At 40.1% G+C, this 22,936-nt stretch overlaps 1 protein-coding gene across 2 annotated transcripts; it reads right to left on the bottom strand.

Annotated features, from left to right (window-relative positions):
* Window positions 1-8,650: 8,650 nt before the first annotated feature.
* Window positions 8,651-16,037, bottom strand: DCSTAMP (dendrocyte expressed seven transmembrane protein). 2 transcript variants are annotated; one of them, XM_027657054.1, is made up of 3 exons: window positions 15,012-16,037; window positions 9,476-9,790; window positions 8,651-8,773 (listed from the first exon to the last, which is right to left on the bottom strand). In XM_027657054.1, exons 1-3 carry the CDS (start codon window positions 16,035-16,037, stop codon window positions 8,702-8,704), a joined length of 1,413 nt encoding a protein of 470 aa, XP_027512855.1. In that variant the 3' UTR covers window positions 8,651-8,701. The 2 variants fall into 2 exon arrangements, with proteins under 2 accessions (XP_027512855.1, XP_027512854.1); XM_027657053.1 differs by having other exon boundaries at window positions 8,651-8,797; window positions 9,479-9,790.
* Window positions 16,038-22,936: the final 6,899 nt, after the last annotated feature.

Below are 22,936 nucleotides of genomic sequence, written 5' to 3'. Positions count from 1 at the left end.
AACCTATGCTAACCATACTCATAAACCTACAATACTGTTTTGTGTTCTGGCTCTATGGAGAGACATGCACCCATCACTTGAAGGCTTATGAAGTGGGATCACCAGAGCAAAAACATAATGCATTAATGCCAAAAACCTTTTTTTTTGTTGAAAATGTGAGTTTTGGGTGTTTGTAGGATAGGGTTCCTGACGGAAAAAAAAAAAATCTTATTTGCACAATTTATTTGATTTCCCTTTTGAGATGTAATTGTGCTTTTAGAAGCATGATTCTGTTATCATGTCTAGACAAGTTTTGTCTTGGAGAACTTGAATGTTGTTTAAAGTTGCATTTTCATATGTAATAGCTGTTCTTTTTAAGTAGCTGGCACTGGACATTATTTAAGAGAGTGTCATGGTTTAATCCCAACTGGCAGCTAAGTACCACACAGCCAATTGCTTAATCCCCCTCAGTGAGATGGGGAAGAGCATTCGAAGAGTAAAAGAGAGACAGCTCGTGATTTGAGATAAAACCGGTTTGATAGGTAAAGCAAAAGCTGTGCACACAAGTAAAGCAAATCAAGGAATTCGTTCTCCACTGCCCACTGACAGGCAGGTGTTCAGCCATCCCCAGGAAAGCACTCTGAATGTCCCTCCTTCCTTCTTCCTCCAACTTTATGTCCTGAGCACAATGTGGATTATCCCTGGGATCAGTTGGGATCAACTATCCCAGCTGTGTACCCTCCCAACTTTTTGTGCATCCCCAACCCCTTCTCTGATGGGGCAGTATAAGATGCAGAAAAGGCCTTGAAGCAGCCTAAGCACTGCTCAGCAATAACAAAAGTATCCTTGAATTATCAACACTGTTTCCAGCACAAATCCAAAGCATACCAGCCACCATGTAGAAAATAACCCTAGCCAAAACCAGCATAAAAAGAAATGAGGGCAACACAAAATCACCTATACAGTGAGTTTATTGTCTTATGTGTGGAAAAAGTATAACCTGTACTGTGCAACTCACAGACCAAACAGACACAGAAAGTGTTGCATATTTTAAGACAGACACATTAAACATATGGTAATTACTATTACTTTTAATTCGATAGTGGAAAGCAGACCCAGGGTTCCTACTATATTCATAGGCATCCAGCGATGAATAAGTTTGTATGAGAAACAAACTCCTACTAGGTCGATAGTTCTTGTGTCTCTAACAAAGGAGGATTTTTTCTCTAGGATGATTGAAGATAGTCATGGGGATGGTCAGAAGATCTAGTACAGGTTCCTGTTTCTCAGGTTGTCTTTGGGGTTGCAGAACAGCAGAACCAGGAATCCAGTGCTATTACAATGACTATTACAAGGAAACAGTTCACTGTTCAGTATAGACTTCTGTACCGCTATGTTCTGCATCTCAGTTTATTGTCCAGTGTCCCTCTGCAATCAACAGAGAAAAAGGTGCTTCTGGAATTTTATTCATCTCTGCATCAAGATCTAACACAGGTTAGATGAATCTATCTGGAGTTGTTCTCCTTTGGGATGAGATGGGTAGTTTTCTTGCAATGCGACTTTGTCTCTGACTATAAAGACAGCTCAGCATATCTACCAATGGTGCAGATGTCTTCTTTGCAGCTGCCTTCCACCTAGCCCACATTTGCCTCTCAGGACTGCAACTTTCTTGTGTGAAGGATGCCTGTCTTTTTAATGTTTTGTCTCATCAAGAGTGCAAGTCAACCATGAATCCATTCTTTCTAATTAATCTTTTGCCACCTTGGAAGCAGAGGAGAAATCTGGTAAAAGTAAGGGGGAAAATGGGTAGAAGAAAGGATCCATTTCTACCTCTAGCAATAATTTATATATGTGTGCAGTCTTTCATCTGGTTCATTATTAGAACCTTGCAAGTGCATCATATACCTGTGAGACAAGTAAATATAATAAGTAGAAGTTTATAGTTGTGAAAATTATGGATATTCAAGGACCTGAAATCACTCAAGTGGTTGAATATATGTTGTTGCCTTATGTTCTACATCCAGTGTTGGCTTAAGTCTGTTGCTCAAGACCAAAATGACTCAGTTATGACAATGATACCCAAGAGTAAAGGATGACAGTCCTTTGGATACTGTGGGTATGCCTGAGCCTTTCAAATGTCCTTTGGGCTCTTGTGATACCTACTAAGATCAAAATGATACAAAAGATTCCAGATAATGAAAGGAACAAAGTGATTTTTCTACAAACAGGTGTTTTCACAGTGTGCTAGCAGCAAGTAGTTTTATCAGTTATATAAACACCCATTTTGTAAATTGAAATCTCCAAACTGTGAATGTGTGTTGTCTATGGAAAAATGTATGATGTCTTTAGGTTTCCTACTGATTTTTATTGGATTAGAAATGAGTAAGCATCTTCCTGTATAATTAACAAAGGATTCCTAATCCCTATGTTGGTACTTACTGTTCTGTATTATGGACAGTTCTTCCAGTAGGAGTTATCCTTTGGTTTTGTTCTTAACAAATACCAATGTTTTTAATTCCAATGTCTCTTTAACTATTGTGCAGATTCATGAAAGAAATCACCTGTATACTGTGAACTGGGATTTACACAAAATCATTTGTGGTATTTTTACATCCTTAGTGCAACAATTTATTGAGCCTGTCAGGTTTGTGATATTCATGAATATTCACTTTGCCTCAACACATGCTGGCCCTAGTACCTGAATCCTTTCTCTAGCCACATCATGCCAAGTAACAGCTCTTGAGGAACGGTGTGACATCAAAAACATTTCAGTGCTATTCAGGTACTCCTACTAAAGTAGAGACTGTTAGACTGCAAATCTCTGTTGTCCTTGTTCTTTTTCCACTTACATGGGGTATGCTGTAATGGTGGGATCTTCACAGGGATGTAATGTTGGGGCTGCCTGGGTCCCTATTCCAAAACACCAGAAGTGAATGACAGCAGAGCCAAATACAGCAGAATGGTTTATTTTAGCAGGCATATAGTTTGGGATGCAATGAGATTAGTTGTGTCAGCACAGGTCCTGAACTGGAGCACTGGAAGCAGCACGAGTGGTCTTTCAGTCCTACCTCAGTCTCTAGAACTTGACAAGACTTCTGAATTCATCCTGCAGCCTCATTCCAGCTATTACTTGCTCATTACATTCTCAAGTTCTTGCTGGGTCTGTGCTATAACTGTTGTGCTAAGACAACTGATGCCACACACTAGGGTGAAAAGATGGCTTAGGGATGACTTCTGCAGCCCACACAGTTGTCTAGAGCCTTTCATGGGGAAGTAAGATAGTAATTGTTTCCCAGATGTTTGAATATTATCTCATTTAGCCATTATCCTCAGGCTTCTCCACTGCCTACTGAGAAAAATGTTTGCTTTCTTTGATTGTTCTTTTAATCTATTGGTTGCTCAGCTGGAGTAGACTATCTCTGATTGCTTTGAGAGGTGACACTGGTGCATTAAACTCCTTTTTCTCTGGAGCAATACATGTCCCTATGGAGGAACCAAGGACCTGTTTTGTCAAGCATAAAACATGGAACAGCCTTTCCTTGCTTAGTCTTCCCTTTGGGATCTTACTGGTTTCCTCCTATTTCTTGTTTGGAAAGGTTGAGGATTCAGATGGATTGTTAAAGTAAGGAAAAAACTCTGCTAACCATATTTTTATCACTCTCCACAGCTGCCAGACAGAAATTTGGGATCTTTAGTACACCATTCTCCCTGGTGATGTGGATTCCATGGGAAGGAGCAAAAAAGGAATTTGGGAGATCTGATCCCTACACACATAATACTGCTTTCATCCTCATCATTTGCCAGAGAAAGCCTCATATAGACAGCATGTGTTTATTGCCCAATTGTTAGCTATCAGTTCACTGCCTGTGAAAGCTTATGGCTGTGGTGCAGCTACATCTGCAGTGCTTCTCTCCTCAGCCTGAAGTACAGGGGATGGATCTCTGCAGAGCAGCGGTACTGGGACATGTGGCAGTACTGAGCCACTGGAGGGCAGGGCAGGTACAATGTATCAGGTATGAAACGAGAAGGAGAGTGCTCTCATGCACAGCAGCACCCGTGAAGAACGTTTACGTGTTTTGGAATCTGTGCCCCTAAAGTCGACAACAACATCCCTATTTTCAGGCTTTATTTCATGATCATCAGAGAGTGATCCTTTCATCCTTACTTTCTACTTTTGCAATGTAAAGCCGAACAGAGGAAAGGCTTTGCTTATTCATTTCTTCTTTAATTGCACCTCTGAGCTATTTAAACTGTGATGAAAACAGAGTGAGTCAGTGTGATAATATTGACAGAGCAGGAGTCAGGGAGAAAGCAGTTGTAAACCCAGCATCCTCTGACTTTGCACACCCAGCTGCTCTCACAAAATGCTGCAACAAAACTAGTGCAAAGGAAAAGAAGCCTTTAGCTTGGCTGTGAAGCCAGCCAGGTTTGGGGGTATGCAGTGGTGATAAGGAGAGTTCCATAAACAAGGTTGCTGAAAGGAAATGTCCTTGTTTTTATTGTGCTCCAGAAGGGTCAGGAGCACTAGCATGTCTCTCTGAATTATCTTCACAAGACAATTAGGTCAGCCTTTCATTAATTTTACAAACTAGATTTGATCCAATTGGAGGATTTTTCACAGTAAATCAAACAGCTTCTACACTAGTGAAGGATGTTTAAAAAGGAAGTTGAGCTCTACTGTGAACTGAGGGAAGGAGAGGGAGGAATGAGTCAAAACCCAAATTCAGACTTCTCCTCAGACTCTTCTGAGTGCAGAGTGCATTTCTGACAAGTCCTACAGAGGCATTTAGAGAAAATGTCCAGTAACATGAAAGATATTAAAAATTTCTATTATACAAACAAATGAGTAAATGAAGTCTCTAATTTCAACTGCACCTTTAGTTCAGCAGAAAGAAAAGAAATACACGCTTTTATGTATGGAGAAGAATTTTCTATTGGACCTGAAGAAAACATGCTAAAAGAGGAAAGAAGACCATGAATTACAAAGACAGAGGAAAGAGCCAAAATAAAATGTAGGAAATCTGAGGGGATGGTAGACAAGAAAAGGAACAGAAATAATTGTGAATGGAATGCTGGGGGTTTTTTGTAACTCGTAGACTTTTTTTTTTTTTTTAAGAAAAAGGAACAATGTAATCCTGAGGTTGAGGGTTATGGTAAATGGAGAGGCCAAAGAAATAGCTGAGCAACTTGCAGAGGAGACAGCTGAAGATAAACAAATCCTCAGACTTCCCCTGCTCATAAGACAGAAAAAAATGGAAGAAAACAAAAAAACAATAAGGTCTGCAGAGAATGAAAAGTATGTCTCTGTGTAATGCCAAGGGAGAGACAGACCTACCTTTTCATCTCTACAACTAAAGAGGACCACTGGGCAGCTGAAGAAATAGGACTAGTACTGTAGGTAAGGGTAAGAATTTTCCTACCATTGAGATAAAACTCAATGTCTTTGAAACATAGAAGGTGAATTTGATTTAGAATTTAAAAAAAAAAAAAAAAGTGCAGAATATGCCACTTTCCCCGATAATTCAGGTTGAGGGAGATGGGGAAGATCAAATTTATCTCCTTTGCCTGCCATTCAGCTCATCTCCGGCACACAGATATGCACATGCATGGTCACACAAACAGAGTGCATTAGTCCACTCAGGTATGTGACTCTAGTATGAGTGTAATGGTAACAATATTTGTCAGGTGGCACCTTGCTGCTGGCACAGCATATTCACAAATTAAAACAAGGTTTTGCTGTGAATGTTCAATATTTTATCTGCAAAGCTTTGCGTAAAAGTTACCAAATCACAGAATGGCTGCAGCTGTCAGACACCTCTAGAGATATTTGCTCCAGTCCTTCTCCTCTGAGTTACTCAAAGCCATATCATTGAGTATCTTCAAGGATGGAGATTCCATTACCTCTCTGGGCATCCTGTTCCTGCGTTTGATCACCCTCACAATAAAAACATTTTTCTTGTGTTTCAGTGATATACCTGTCAATTTACTGGCCTTTATGTTTGGAAATAGCCTCCAGGGGAAATTGCTCCATCACCTTCCCACAGATTGAGATGAGGCTGACAAACCTGTTAGTTAGAAGATCCTCCTTCTCGCCCAGCTAGAAGGTGGGAGGGTCATTTGCTTTCTTCCAGTCCTCAGTAACCTCTCCTGATCACCATGACCTTTTACAGATAATTGAGAGTTGTCTCACAGTGACATCATCCAGCACCCTCAACACCCATGGCTACCTCCAATCATGTATGGATTTAAGTATGAACTGTTTGTTTAATTGCTCTCTAGCCATATCATTCTTCATGGGGAGTAAGTCTTCCTTGCTCCAGCCTTTCCCTCTGGTCTGAGGGACCTGGTATGGCTAAAAACCAGTACCACCTGTAAAGACTAAGACCAAGAAAAACCTTGGGTTTTTCCATGTCTTCTATCACTTGTAGTGTGATCAATCATCTAGGTAAAATGTTTACCAGAACCGAACATATTGTACAGAATTACAATTAGCTTACCAAGAAGGATTGTCTTTTGTCACTGTCATGAGTCTTGCCAATTTGAAGGGCAAACTAAGCAGTACTTAGTTAACTGCCCTGCCAGGTAGTGGTGGGAGCCACAGAATTCACACAACATTGTTCTGTGACCCTGCAAGGCTCTTCTTCATACTAGGCTGAATTTCCTTAAATAAACGAAAAGTGCAGACATGGCATTGTCCTGAGAGTATTCTCCAAGACTCAAAGTCCTGACACAGATTTAGGCATCTCTCCCAACTATTGACCGTTATTTGAGTCATTTTGATAAACCACTCTCATGGGCTGTAAAGCTTTTGATTGCTCCTCGCAGAACAATAGAAGGAAAAGGTATGCTGGGTGGCAACATCATCAAAAAGGAAAGACAAGAGACTCCAAAACAAATTTTGCCTCCTGATGTCAAGCAGAGCAGGTGGTGGTTTGTAGTAGTGCTCTTATTCAGACTTGCCCCAACCTTTGGGCACAGTGTTCAGTAGGAGAATTGGGCTTCTCACCAGTCTGTCCTTTGGGACTGAAAGGAGCACATCTAACTCCTGCCAGCAATGAACTCTGACTAAAATGCTCAGTTCTTGCTGACATTTAACTCTTCCCCTTTAATCTGCAATGACAACAAGAGTGTATCATCTTGTCAGTAGTACCTGGATAGCTAGTCTGTAAATCCAAATTTAGAGCGACCTTCTAATTGCTTCTCTTTCACCAGAATGCTTCTTGCTACTGGTCCTTGACAGTAGTACCTGAGATACAAACAGACACCCTGCTACTATCCAGGGCTGTCCCACTTTAGCAAAAAAGGATATACTCAAGCCTCTCAGAGACATTCAGCACAACCCTCAGTAATGCTTCGATTGAGCACCATTTTCTAGAGACAAACTGTTGTCACACCAGCAACCTGAACCACCTGTTCCATGGAGGAGAGAAGCTTTGGAAGGCCCAAAGAAAAACAGACTTGGTGTTTTTCAGTTTTTTAGGTGGAAAATAACTTCTGACACTTGCTAGACAGTTTTAAGTCAGTCTTTATTCATTCAGATAACAGAGACATTGATCAATGGCTGTCCTGCCACCATGCATGTATTACAGAGGAACAGAGCAGAATTTCCTGTTATGCAACCTAAAAAAAGGAGCTGGCTGTGGCTGAAAATCAAGAGTACACTGCCTGCTGGATAGATTTTTAGGTCTACATTAAATTTAGCTCTACATTAAATCTCTAGCACTTTGTCAGTCGTCCCTGTGTCTTTAGGGTTTTTACATTTGCTCCTGTGTTATATGAAGGTCACATCACCAATGTCAGTTGAACAGGTGAAGCACTGAGTATCGCACTTCAGTATTGGCTCAGTTTTATTTCACTGAAGGCAATGGTGACTTAGGCAATGTAATTAAGCCCATTTTTGCCACTTATGCAAGCTTCCTCAGATTTCAAGATTTGAAACATTCACCTTTGCTTATATCTCCTACACTTCAAAGCTATCTCATCTGCACCCACACCACCTGATTCCTCTGTGCTCTCATGAACATTCTCGCTTCTACATGTTACATCACCTCTCTCATGATCATCAAAGACATGGTACAATCTGAATTAGTGATACAGTCTATGGATATGTGGAAGTAGGAGACTAAGACCAAGTGAAGAATTCTGGGTGGGAGACTAGGTAGGAGACTGGGAGCTAGGGATGGCAAAGAACCAGGCTGAAGGATTTGTGGCAGTTGAGGGTTGAGAAATAGATAGAAATTACTAGAAACACCTAAGCCCTGGTTCTTGTCCATCCCAGAAGGAAATAGACAGCCTCTGCTGTGTCTTCTATCTTCAGTCTCTGGCAATGTAAAGAAGACAAACCTGCTGCTGTCATTACATCTTCTGTTAGCTCAACCCAAAGAGGTTTGTGCTGTAGTCCTAAAAGGTCCAAACTGTTTGATTGCTTTTAGATAGAAGAACAGATTCTCCATGAATTTGTAAAGTACCAGATAATGCAGACCCAAGGTTGAAAAACGAGTGTTAATGCAATCCAGAGCAATCTGTGATGAACTGCACAGTATCTACAATGGCTTCTTTTTAACACTTTTCAAAAATACTGATGCTCAGCCTTTGAGTTTGATATTTTTACATTTTTAAATTGACATTCCATAGGAAAGATGGTGCAAAATGCAGGTCCCTGTGGAGCTAAATCATTTCAGCCATATCCAAAGATTCACTTGGTCTTTTTCACACTATGTTGTCATTTTGCCACACTCCTTTCTTTCTTCCTCACTGCCTCTGTTGCCTTGAGTATTGGAAACCAAAAACTGACCTGAAAAGAAAGAAATATGATCATAGTGCTACTGAGTCAGAGATCACCCAAACACTAATAGCTTGTATAGGCAGTATTGAAGGCTGTAAAAAAAATGAAACCTAAACAAACTATATGTATCTACAGCTATCTATCTGGACTTGCCATAGGTAAGTGTGTGTTTGTTATTTCCATTAGTGTATATATACATATAGATACAAGATAAATGTTCTTGCAGGCAGAAAAGTTCTGTTTCCTAATGGTATTTGCAATCATACTGTGTTTTAAAAAGAAACATATCACCTTCTGTTTTTCTAAGCATTAAGTGAACATCTTTCTCAACATTTAGAGGCTGCTCTTACTGCCTAACGCTTGCTGTCTGTGTTGCAGGAATACTCTTTGTGCTTTTCATATGTTCATGAAAATGAAGTTTCTTCTCTGGAGAACTCTGAATCTGAGAAGTATTTTCTTGCCACCACACAGTCATTTGCGTGTAATGATGTCATGTCTGAGGCATGTGTGTTGAAGGACAGAACAAAACAATTAGATGATCTAATCTCAGTATTAGGTAACTTGTCTCTGCCCCCTGAGCAGGACACCACTGGGGAAAGTCAATTATGTGCTAATAAATAATTGAAGTTAACAAGTGTTTAAGTATTTCCTGGATCTGGCTACCACCCTGCGAGAGAAAGATTTATTTTTTCCCTAGAGCTGATGGCTTACCCTTCTAGCAAACATGTTCTTCGCAGTTTTCTCTTGTAGCTTTGCTCTTTTCTTGAGTAATTTTGCATGCAAATGATGTATCCGTTTCATCGCAGCGTCAGGATAAAAAGAAGTTGACACAAGTATTTTAAGTTGGGTCAGGAGGCCAGAGAATAATCCAAAAGTTATTAAGAAGAAGATGATGACCCCAAGCTGGATCCAAGCCGTGGAGAGAGTAAGCTCTGGATGAGGGATGCAGTCATGCTTAAACAAAGGGATCTTGAAAGAATCAGTCTTTGCAATATGCTTTGCGATATGAATAATAATCTCATTCCTCTGCACAAGAAAAGGGGGAAAAAAAGTTGATTATGGTACTGATTGCCTCCTTTCTTAATATTTCTGCTATTGGACATTCAGATTTACAAAGGAACATAAGTCATCTAGTCCATCTAGCATCTGCATATGGTGTGCTCATAACAGCATATTTATTAGCTATTTAGAAATGTTTCAGACTGTATTTTCACCATTTCTCTTGGGAGACTGTCACATATTTTGGACTGTTAAGAACTTATCTTCTCAGTGGCTCTGATAGAGAAATATTTAACTAATCTGGTTATAATGGTTTAATATTTTCCAACTCTCACAACTCTGCTCAGATCCTCTGCTGGAGAGTACTTCCTCCAGGGTAAAACTGCAGAGCAGAGTGTTACCATCCCTTTGGTTGTGTCTCAGTGTGTGATCAGCAGCGTTTCCACACCACCCAGGCAGGTGCTCTGACCACAAGGTTATCAGGCAAGCAAAGCCACCTCTCTTCCTCCAGTAGGCACCTTTGCTTAGAAGACCTGATGACTTTCACTGCTTGTGGACTGAAATGCTGAATGAGAGAGAGTAAATTAGATATGCTGCTGGGACCAGTATTTCATACCAGCAGGCAACTTTCTGCTCTGCCTGTAGGAACACTGCTGGGACACTGAGTCACCCAGCCCTCTTTTCTGACCATGTCAGGGAGATGTGTAGCTCTGCCTTGTAGCTCTTCTAATCACTCTACAGAGGCCAGGTACTTCTGCTAGATGCTCATTTGAAAAATAAGGTTCCCAAAGCATGCTACCCATTTTCAGCCTGTTAGACTTTCCTGGACATTACCCTGTTTGAATCTATCTCAGTACCTTTTATTCCTAAACTGAACCAACTGCGTTAGGGACTCAATATGAAAGAGGGGTACCAGTGCACAAAGAACATTGTTGTTCATGCTAATTAATAAACATCTCAGGAAGTTGTTCAGTCTGTCCTGCTCACCCAGCTTCCTTGACTCCCTGAGATCAGCAGCCCTGAGGCTTGTTATGACAAATCTGTTGAGACTGAATTTTACATTTTAATGTAACTAGCCTTCCTTGGGGAACTAGAAAAAGTCTGATGATAGCATCATTCTCTGTTTTTGGGGAGTCAACCAGCTTTCCACAGGAGTGAACAGTGAACACAAAGAGAGCAAATTCATAGTACAAGACCCATGACATGGTCAGGCTCAGGCCTTCTGTCCATGGGTAGTGGGACTAAGCTCTTTCTTTGCCCTGTCTTGGGTCAGACCCAAGGCAGGACATGACAAGAGGCTGCCCTCAAGGTACGAAGGATAGAAACACAGGCAAAACCACACACAGCAGCACACAGCGAATAGTGAGGTTATAACTGGTTGCTTAGGGTTGTGCTCAATTGGGTTTTTAATATCTCCAGGGACGGAGCCTTCACACCCTGTCTCAGAAACTTGTTCTATTGTTTGATCACCTGAAGAGTAAATAAAAAAATTATTTCCTTTATTTTCTGCCAATTTCCTCTTCTCCCAGTGCATGAGAAGGGTCACAGAATCATAGAATCATTAAGGTTGGAAAAGACCTCCAAGATCACTGAGTCCAACGTGACCGAACACCACCATATCAACTAGACCATAGCACTAAATGTCACATCAAGTTGTTTCTTGAACGCTTCCAAGGATGGTGACTCCATTACTTCCCTGGGCAGCCTGGTCCAGTTCTTGACAACTCTTTCAGTGAGGAAAATTTTCCACAGTCTGACTCCTCTTTCTTACACCCGACCCCCCATCAGATATTTTTGTACACTGATGAGATGTCCCTGAGCCATCTCTCCTTCAGACTGAGCAGCCCCAGCATCAACTCATGTGACAGATACTTCAGTCCTTTAATCATCTTTTTGACTCTTTCTTTGACCTCTCACTCCAGTGTATGCCCCTCTTTTACTGGGTCACACTAGCGCTAAGCAGCAGGGAAGGATCACCTCCCAGAGCTTGCTGGCAATGCTCTGCCTAATGCAGCCCAAGGCAGTACTTTCTTTGCCACAAGGGCACATTCCAGACTTGTGGTCAACTTGGTGTCCATCAGAACTTTCAGGGCCTTTTTCCGCAAGGCCACCTCCTAGCCAGTTAGTCCCCAGCATGTATAGTGCATGGAGTTATTTCTCTCTAAGGACTGTAAGACATGGCATGTTGCTTTGCTGAACATTGTGAGGTTCCTCTTGGCCCAATTCTATAGCCTTTTCAAGTCGCCCTGAATGACAGCATAATACACTGGTGTTTCAGACACTATTCCCAGTTTTATATTGTCTGCAGGCTTGTGTGACTACAATCTGTTCCTCTGTGCAGACCTTTAATGAAGAGGTTAAACAACACAGGATCCCGTGTCTACTCCTGGAGGACATCAGAAGTGACTTTGTACCACTAGTCAGAACTTTCTGAGTCCAACAGATCGGCCAATTTTCAGTTCATGTCACTCTCCATTTACCTATCCCACACTTCATCAGTTTGTCAATAAGGATGTTGTCTTCCAGTATTCCAGCACAGGAAAACTTCATAAATGCACAATCAGCATCCACTGTTCTCCCTTCATCCAGCAACCCAGTGTTTGTATCATAGGTTGTTAGATTGGTCAAGAAGATTTAGCCTTTATAAATCCATCCTTAATACTCTTAATATGTTTCCTGAGCTTCACGTGTATGCAAATGGATTCCATGATTATATTCTCCGTTACCTTCCCAGGTATCAAGGTAAGACTGACCCAATTGTAGTTTCCTGAATCCTCCTTCTTGCTCTTGCTGAAGATGGGAATAACATTTGCTTTCTTCCACTCTTCAGGAACCTTTCTCAGGCCCCATGATATTTCAAAGACAATCAAGAGTGGTCTCACAGTGACATCATCCAGCATCCTCAGCACCCATGGGTGTTTCCCATCACGTCCCATGCATTTACTTGGTTAAATGTTCCCTATCCTGATCCTTCTCAGCCAAGGGTAAGTCTTCCTTGCTCCAGACTTATCTCAAAGGCCTGGGATTTCAAGTAAAGGAAAGACTGAAGATGACATTCAGTACCTTAGGCTTTTGTGTTGTCTTTTATTGCCATCAGGACTCCTCCTGCTATTCACAGTGGACCTACATTTCCCCATGTCTTCCTTTTTCTGCTAATAGACCTGTAGAAGCCCTCTGTGCTGCCTTTCATCTGCCTCACCTGATTCAGCTCCAGGTGAGCTTTGGCTCTCCTGCCCCCATCCTTCTGCAATAGAAAGTGTATCTAAATTCCCCCTGGAACAGTTGTCCCTTCTTTCACCTCCTCTATGCTTCTTTTTTAATGTTTGAGCTTTTTTCAGGAGCTCCTTGCTCACCCATGCTGGCATCCCACTGCCTTTGCTTGATTTAGTTGAGATGAATAATTCTTGAGATTGGAGTAGGTGATTTTTTAATATCAGCTAGCTCTCCTGAACCCTTACTCTCTCAAGGACCCCCAGGGGACCAGAACCGTATCACAAGCTGGGTTGCTGATGTTAGATCACAGCTGTTGTGTAGCAGTAGGGTTCACACGAAGTATAAAACTCCCTTAGCACATGGAGCAATCAGTCTCCTCAACTTATTTCACATTAGACAGACTGACCAGATGATTAAATCCTCTTTGCTTTTGCACAAGAATCTGAAATCTGCAGGATGGATCTGATTTGTTATATGTGTGCGGATTGCACAGTTACAGTGAATCCAATGGCTTTTACATCTACCTTCCTTAAAGAAGGTTCAGGTAACAATTAGAAAGGTAATAATTAGAAGTTGGTGGCCTCCATCCCCTGGGAAAGATGTGTTTTCACTGAAACAATCTGTGAACATTTGGCTTATGACTGCCATACAGATACCGAATTTTTCTGTTCTTTGCTAAGGTAAAACTTGTCAATAATTTAATTTTTATCCCATGGAAGAGTTTGATATTTTGATATACAATACAAAATATTGACAGAATTTCACCAGCAGCTTGACTTCATTCCAGCTGGTTTCCTTTGTAACTCACATTTGCTGGAAGTGCTCCCCTTCCTCAAGGATGCTGTGCACTATATCTCCTCTCCCCTTCATGATACAGTCCCAACCAGACGAACATCCCACGACACACTGGGACAAGCAATCTGCCACAACACTGTCTAAGCTGAACCTGCAATGGTTTAGCAGCGTGTCATAGAAAATGTGGCCTGGCTGAAGAAGCTCGGAGGTTCAATATGTTACATATGGAAAAGTGACAAAGAATCTCTCTGCCAAATATTGTATGTCCTGTTCTGTATGCTTGTGATTTCAAGCAATGCACTTATTGCATTGCTCACCTTAATAATCTTACTCTGTGAAACTGATTAATTTTTAGGGGATGGAGAAAAATGGGAATGAATACTCATTATTATAAGATCTAAGAACTAACAGAAAATGCTGAGTAAGAAAAAATTATAGAAGAAAGAGCATATACCATATTGTACTAACAGTCAAGCATTTCCTTGAAACCTTTTTATCTTGAAAGTATCAAAGGGTTATATACTTTCAGAAAGTGTTTTAAGCCTGATCTTGCAAGCTATCAAACTGGACAGATTTCCTTTGCACTAAAAGCACCACATGGGTCACACATTCCAGTGGCGGAATCTCCATCTTTAGGAGCATTCAGACAAGACCCTGAGCAACCCGATCTGCCTCTGAAATTGTCCTTGTTTTGAGCAAGAGGTTTGTCTAGATGGCCTCCAGACTTACCTTACAACCTAATTACTCTGTGGTTCTCTATGCCACTGCTGCTCCTGCTAGAAGAACCTTGAGATTCCGGTAATGTGCTATTATTTTGTGTGCATGCACCACGCATACAACTGACGAGTTCCTCACACTACTCAGCTAAAGAAAGGTAGGCATCTATTGCATCAGTGTCACAGTGACTTTTGACTATAAAAGTGGTGCTTCATGAATGTCAGCATTGCGAGTGTCCCATTTTAAGCTTCTAGTTTTCTTCATATATATAAATGGAAGAAGGAAAGTCCTTCTAATATTTACCATTCTCTAGAAAATTGATAGTACTCTGGAAAGTGCAGAAAACTGTCTGGTTCCATCCAACATATGTATCTGCAACAGCAATGTCCCTTTTTGAAATGAATGATATTCCATGAAAGAACTGATGGCTCATTGGCTATATGTCTGCTCTTGCAGCTGCTGAAGATGAAGGGAAATTTTTCAACACTAAAGTAAGAAATGTACAGTACTGATAAGTACTTACATTCTGAGAGAGGCTGAGTTGAATCTCTAGATCCGGTACTTCTTGGAGATATTTATTCACAGAAATAATTAACCAATAAAACAAATAGTCTACTGCAGCAAACAGAAGCCAGATGCAAAGATGAATAATTACAGGGAGAAAAAAATACAGCATTTTTTTCCTGTCTTTTCTTGTGAAACAGAAAGATGGGATTGCCACATAATCTTTTCTTTCTTTTCTGTTAAGTGGCAAAAGACATGGTTTCTGCTGTTGCTTTTGGTGCTCATCAAATGCAATGAACTCTTTTGTGATATAAGTATTTTTAAATTTGGTACTGTGAGAACCCAAAAATTTTTTGATAAAGAGGCCAGTTCCAAAAGAAACTAGAAAAATCCCAGTGACAGGCAACACTTTCTGGCCTACGTAGGGCAGTATAGTCAGCATAAAATATATCTGGTTAGCAACTCTCTGGATTTCTTGCTTTGTGTCATTTAGCTCTTGTTTTAATGCATCATCTGAAATCGAATAAGATGGTGTGAATTCATGCTTTAAGATCACTATATCTTTAGGTAGTACAATGGAAAGCTTGGCTGACTCGTAAATCCATTTCACTGCCTCAACATAATATTTTATCAAGGCAAATTGCTCATGCTTCAAATGACAGGTTATGGTGTCTGCCAGAACCTTTAGATTGTGAAAAATATTTTGGATGTTGTTGGCCACCATGACACCTGTGCCAGCAGTAATAAGAGCATTCCTGCCATTTTTCAGTCCACAGGAAAAAAGGAACAGGACACTAAAACAGCGCAGGTGCTTGAAACAGAAGAGCATGATAGAAAACAAGATCCAGATGAATCCAGAAATCAGTAAGGGACCCAAAGAGTAGTGTGCCAGGGAGAAGTGCATGCCAAGGAAAAAAAGAAAGCTGGAGAGGAAGCCAACTGCAAAGCAAACTCCAAAAAGCTTCATCCAAGACTTCCAGCCAGGCTTCCTTTCAGATATAAAAATTTCCCATGTGTTCTGGGCTATTGAGACAAATGTTCGCATTTTCTCCTGATTGTTGCTGACACTGCGATAGCTCAAACTAAAAGGAAAGAAGAAGAAAAATACTGTTAGTTACAGGATCATGCTATTGACAATAATGTGCTTTTAACTGGCTTCATAGTTTTAACTGTACTTCTCCACACTGCAAAAAATGCAGGTCTGACTTATGTGGGGCCGAACCTCCGCACGTGAAATCCAAATATTTTTCCTCAATATCACACATATAAACACTAAAGAGATGACTCTAAATGGTTTCCTTTTTACTTTTATATTTTGTACACTTCGATTAGCTATATAGACATAATGGTTCATATTTACGTGTGCGCGTGTGCGTGTATGAGAGGGATGCAAGTCTCCCGTAGCACCCAGTGCTCCCTGCCTTGTAGGGGCACCAGGAAGGGAAAGAGGGAAGCATGGAAACTTCCCATTGGTACCCCAATGAAGGGGAATGCGGCTTGATTCATGGGGAGCAGCCAGAGCAGCTGGTAGGGAGGAAAGAATGGGTGAAGCAGCCTGTGCACACTGCCCGGGGATGGGGAGTGAAACTGCTTTTTCAGACGGAGGTAGGTTAGTACAGAGGGAAGAAAGTGTGCCTCAGGAATCATTCCTTCTTTACTGTGTGGGTGCCCATGCACTGGAACAGATTGCCCAGGGGGGCTGTGGGGTCTCCCTCACTGGAGATACTAAAGAACTGGATGCAATCCTGTGCAATGTGCTCTAGGATGACCCTGCTTCAACAGAGAGGTTGAACCAGATGATGACGCACTATGGTCCCTTCCAATCTTACACATTCTGTAATTTTATGTTATATACACTTTTAACCCTTTTTAACCCTAATAGCTTATTCTTGTCACCATCTCATCTGACTACCAACATGCCTGTTATGTAAATTACAGGATATTTCTGTTATTCAGTTCAGTTTGATTGAAGACAGTCCAGTGTTCACATCTTCACTTCTTCTTTTACAATATAATATTAATAGTGCTATTTATCCAAAGATTCAATTTATATGCATATCAGCCTTTTAACATAGTAGAACAAATAAGATGTTAATTAAATAAAATAAACAGTTGTAAGTTTATCTTCAATATAGAACAGTTGTCTTCACAAGATACCTCCTGAAGATATTACTTTGAATTTTGCTTAGATTGAACACAGTAGATAACCAGAAACTAAACTATGATTTTGTACATACATTGTATTTTAATAACTTTATGAATTTTGCTAGCATTCACAGAACCATTTTCCCCTTCTACTCATTGTAATTAGCTACTAGTTTTGTCATTGGTGGCTTTGCCATGAGTTGTCCTCTGCTTATGTGGATGGTCTGCTTTGTCCTTTTTCTAGTAAAAGACATTTTTAGGAAACATAATCAAAAAGGAGATATTCATGATCCTGGAGTCAAGCAGAACCAGACCTAACAGCCAGAAAACCCTGTCAGCAAATCTTGTAGTTCCTAGATTGGGTTGCTAAACAGCATGAGCCACCACAACCTCTTTCTAGATCTAAGAAAAATTGCTTTGTACAGTGAATACATCTGGCATTCTGTTCTTGATTTAAGCCATAAAAGAATAAAATGCAGAAAGGCTAGCATTTCTGTAATACTATGAAAAAACATCCAAGTGAGAAAACACATTTTGAGTTTTCTTGATCAGCACCAATTTTGCAGTTGTTATGAAGCAGAGTTTTTGCATTTCTATGTATGGGTATAGTGTATTTGGGTTAATGCTTATAAGCTTTCAGTAAATGGTTGCAATATGTGACTGGGAGTTTGGCATGACTGAATCTAAGAATTGGAGAGAGTCAAGAACAAAGCCTTAAAATTAACAAAAGCTATACTTCTGAACTGGGAGGTTGGAGACTTGCAAAACATGGACAGAACTTGAAAATAATCAAAAAGTCTCATTTACTGGGCAGACTCAATGCTGTTACACGAGACCTCTGCAGTACTCAGAACATACATGGTAGGTTTGTCCCTAACCGGCACGAACCCAGAAAAGGCATTGGAAGGACCCAGTGGACTTCCAAGCCTGTGGTATGGATACTCAGGTGTCTCCGTATGTTCACTGAAGATTGGGAAGGAAGTATTCCCATCCTCTCCAGAGCCCATCTCCGAGCTCAGACTTTCCCAGGTAAAAGTGTGCATCTCGGTGGCTTGTCTGACACCCAGGTTTTCCCCCATAAGACATCAGCAACAGGCACAGATATTCTGCATTCAGCAAGGGAGAATCATTCAAAGGATGAAAACTCTAAACCTACAAAAAATGTAGAGGCTGAAATTTCTTGTATTAGCAGGCACTTAAACAGCTGCAAATGCTTGGGAAAGGAAAATAACACTGTGGCTCAAATGTAGAAATAAATCTTTGGCTCCACTAAAGAGGCTAATTCAGTGTTTAAAGAAATAGTAAACCTTGAGAGCTTTCTGGAATGATCCTTCTTAAAAACATAAATCACAAAAGCTCTCCTGAAGCTGTTAGGTGCAGTTATAAATTCTAATAGGAGGTTGACAAGAACAAAACCTTCATTTCAATTGTAGTCTGAAGCAAGGTACATTTTCTTTTGTCCTGTAACATGAACTAATGTGGGGGCTCTTACCATTATTTATGTAGCATAAGGAAAGAATTATTCTTGGAAAGCAATTTCTTGCTCTCAAGTACCACTTTCCACCATAGTTTCTCATGATGAGAAACTCCCACAGAGGGGAGCTGGAAACTCTTTGCTGTAGTTCTGCTTCTGAATCTGATTTTTTGTAAGGTCCAAGGAGAATCTCTCTATGCCTTAGTTTCCCTCTCTAGGAAATACTTACTCCACTCTGGAAGCATAGTATTAATCTACCATATGGCATGCTGGCAGCAGTAATTATAAAAACAAATTCTCAAAAAGAGCCTCTTCAGCAAGCAGATTGGGCCATAATTCTTAAGGCTTGTGATGTACTGAAGGTAAAGTAACATAATTAAGAGGTATTTTTCTATTTTCATTTTGAAATAAAAGCGAACATTTAAAACCATTTTTATGATCCTGCTTGTGATATGTCAGATGTGGCTACAGATTTGAGTAAGCAGAATATAAGTGCTTAAGATCAGAAGTCCCTAGAAAATGTCTTTCCAGCTCAGCCATGAGCTCTGTGCTAGAGCTATGTAATTTTTATACAGTATATGCACATACCATGTATGATTTCTTCCCTGCCTTCTATGAATACTCCTCTGTATTCATTGTCCAAAAAGTTGTGGCTGTCCTTACTGCCAGTTTGATCCTGTCCTAGTCCCTTGCTCACTCTGCAGCTGCTGATGGCTTGCTACGTTAGAATAGAATAGAATAGAATAGAATAGAATAGAATAGAATAGAATAGAATAGAATGGTTGAGTTGGAAGGGGCCAACAGCGATCATCTAGTCCAACTGCGATAGATCAACATGCCTAACATTTGTGGGAAGCATCCGTGAAACATTCTCTACCCAGGCTACTGCTACATGATCAGCAGGCCTACATTTCTAGTGTATGAGTTAGCCACCCATGTAAACACCTCGCCAATTTTTAATATTAATGGAAGAAGCAGGTGTGTCCTAAAAGTGTATAGTGAGTAAAAGAATGGGATTTACTAAATAGTTAACTTCTTTTTAATAGAGGCACAGCTGATTTCACAAAGCATGATAAGCAGAGTCAGATACCTAAGTTTACTTTCTGTTTTGATACAGACCTGACTCAGACAAAGCTGTAGGACTACAAGCCACTGAATTAGGACTGAGTGGTACCATCCAGTTTTTGTGCCTTTGCACAAAGTCTGACACAACTTTTCTCTGCACAGATGATCTCAGGAGGAGTATGGCAGTTTGGCAGGCCCTTGGCCCTCCATGTTGTGCAGGATTCTTATATATAAAAATAAAGTCTTATTAAGAGAGACTTTAGGTTAAATTGGAAACTTATATGCCATTGATGCTAAAGCTTCAATGATCTTTGCCTCATAAATCCTGCTGGGATTTTATACAGGAATTAAAGAAGAGAAAGCACACAATAAGAATACAAAAACAAGTATTTCCTTTTTTGGCAGTTTCAGCAGTCTTCTTTTCTAGCCTGGATCAGTTACATTGAAATGTAAGAGAATTACTTCCCTTTTTTGGATACTGTCAAAAAATCCAATGCTGAACTACAGTTTAGTAAGAGGAAAAAATACAGGAGGGAGTCTTACATTGTTTCCTTTGGTCAGTGCAGGACATTCAACAGAGAAATAAAAGCCCAACCAAAAATCCATCAATGTTACTGTAACTATCCCCTCATCATTTCTCATGTTCACATTATTTGCTTTTAACTGCAGGATGAAGAAAAGTAAATGGTACTAAACACATTAAACAGAAGAAGTAATGGCTAAAATGTCTAATCATATATGTGTCCATAGGGACTTGAAATACTAAATAACAAACAACGAAAACAAAACAACAATTTATACATGGGAAAAACCTACCAAACAAGCAAAAATAGCAACAGATTGAGACCTCTTTTTCTTCATGTATTGAAAATAGATGGCTCAGAAAAATTGTGAACACTGTAATATATTAACAAGTCTTTAGGATGTCATAAATTGATTAGATGTCATCTAATATCAGATGTCTATAGCGCTGGACAAGACGATCTTTAAAAGGCTCTTCCAACCCAAGCCATTCTGTGATGTCCACATCTGAGTTGTCTATATGTCAATGAGGAGAAAAGGGCAGTCCCCCAGAATCATATTTCAGACCTGTTTTAGAAGTCCACCCCCACAACGGATGGATTGCATTCTAGAAGACCTTTTTCTCTAGCTCAACTATGAAAAGTGTCTGGATTACTCAGCCAGAGCTATCCAAAGCCATGTGAGATGAAGCTCTTCCTTTGTTTCTTCGTTGCTAGCAGGTTATATTTGTCTAAGCTGGGCACTCAGAGCAAGACATGGAAAATGTGTTATGGGCAGCTGTAGAAAATGGATAGTTATGGAAGGGACATAGAACAAGAAATCAAATTTTCTCACATCACTCTGGGCTGTGTTACAAAACTGTGATGCAACAAACTCACAGGCATATTCTTCCCTTAAAGCACCAGCAGGAATGGAGGCACAGTTTGGGAAACCCAAATGGTAGTTCCCCTACTGCCAAAAACAACTCTACAAAACACATAAAATTCCAGTGTGAGGGATGGACGGGAACATGAGAGATTACACAGTCCATTTTCCTACACAGAATAACTTTGCATAGTCATAGTTTTAGAAGAACTTAGGACTAAATTGTTTCATGAACTTTAAGAATACACCCTCCAGGTGACAATAGTTAACTTAAAGCAAGTCCTTTTACCTTAGAACAGCTAACTTAGTACATGATTACTATCCCAAATTCCTTGATATTAACCTTAAAGTGTTACTTACAGGCACTCTCGTAAAGCATTTGAAGGTTCTTTACAGCGCTGTGTGTCTCTTGACTTTGGTGAGGAACCAAGATGGGCACTAGTAAAAAAATTCACATGAGTAATTTGTTTCCCATACCCTCCCTCAATGAGTCAGTCACACTACAATTTTGAAATTGTTCTGGGTTTGACAAAGATTCATGAGGAAGTAACTTATGCACAAGACCAAAATAGTATATAATTTGCAAGTGCCACTTTCCACCTTTTTTTCTGGCAGAGTAATAGATATCAGCAAATGAGTTCAGGACCCAAATTTCAAAGATTTAATTTTATATTGAATAATGCTTTAGGTCTAGAACATTTTAGCTATTTTGGTACTTCCCATTCAAACTAGCAGCAATTCAGTACCCAAATAAATTTAAAGCTTTAATCATTTTTACCCCATCAAATGTTCCTACTGAGATCTGTAAAAACATTTTTTTAAACAGTCTGTCAGAATATGGCCTGTAGAATAAGACCCACTTTAAATATACAACAAAGACACTCAAAGTATGTACAATAAAAATAACTGATATACAGGAGGTCAGAAGTGTTATGTGGAAGACCTTTTGCTTTAACTTTGGCACTTAAAATTTTATTTTTAATCAACTCTTTGTTTCTGCAGAGAGTACAGTTTGCATGCATATTTTTGTGTACAGAGGAGAAAGATAATTTTGGACACCCATACTCCCTACTTGAAATCGGTCACACACATCCTGCCAATTATTGGATTGATCCATTGAAGCAGTCAGTCCTTTTATTCAGTTGTCATCAGGATCATCCGATAAAGAAGACAACAGACTCAAAGGGAATTAAATGCTGATACACAGCTTCACAGGGACAACAGCAACAAAAAGAGTAAGAGGAGTGTTACACACCTATGATACCTTTTCAATAATATCCTTCATGAAAAACTGCCTTTTTTCATGCACTTTCAGAACTAACTTGCAATTATGGTTTTACTGTTTATGTTTAACCTTCCAGATCCATTTTTTGAATAAAATGTATCTATTGCTTTTCTCAGAAATGTCATAGGTGGTAGGGTCCATTGCAGAGATGCTACCTACTACACCTAAGAAATTCTAAATTAGGAGACTGACTCTCATTTAGACTCTGATTTTGAAGATCCAGAGCTGTACACCAGTCTCAGTTCTGCCCTTGGACTCTACATTTGTAGCATCCAATCAGCAACTACTGGAGTGCTGGCACACGCATTATCTATCTGCCCTTGGTTGAAATGTCCCTGCATGTAATTTTCCAGACAGCTGGTTTTCCAGCAGGTACTGATAGCACTGAAGTAGCAGGTCTCACTGACTCACTGCTAAGACCAGGTTTTGCTTCCACAGAGCAGCCATAATCCTGCTCTTTCAAAAGCAGCTACTGAACAAATTCAGAAAGCTGGCAGACAGAAAGATGAACATAGCACAAAGTTCATAGCATCTAAATTATGCATAATGTAAGGGTAAAATTAGATACAGTGAACCATCAATAACGGGA

Source organism: Corapipo altera, unplaced genomic scaffold (genome assembly GCF_003945725.1).
Source record: "Corapipo altera isolate COAL_440 unplaced genomic scaffold, ASM394572v1 52b, whole genome shotgun sequence".
Taxonomy (NCBI): Eukaryota; Metazoa; Chordata; class Aves; order Passeriformes; family Pipridae; genus Corapipo; species Corapipo altera.
This window is presented reverse-complemented; position numbering and strand designations above follow the sequence as displayed.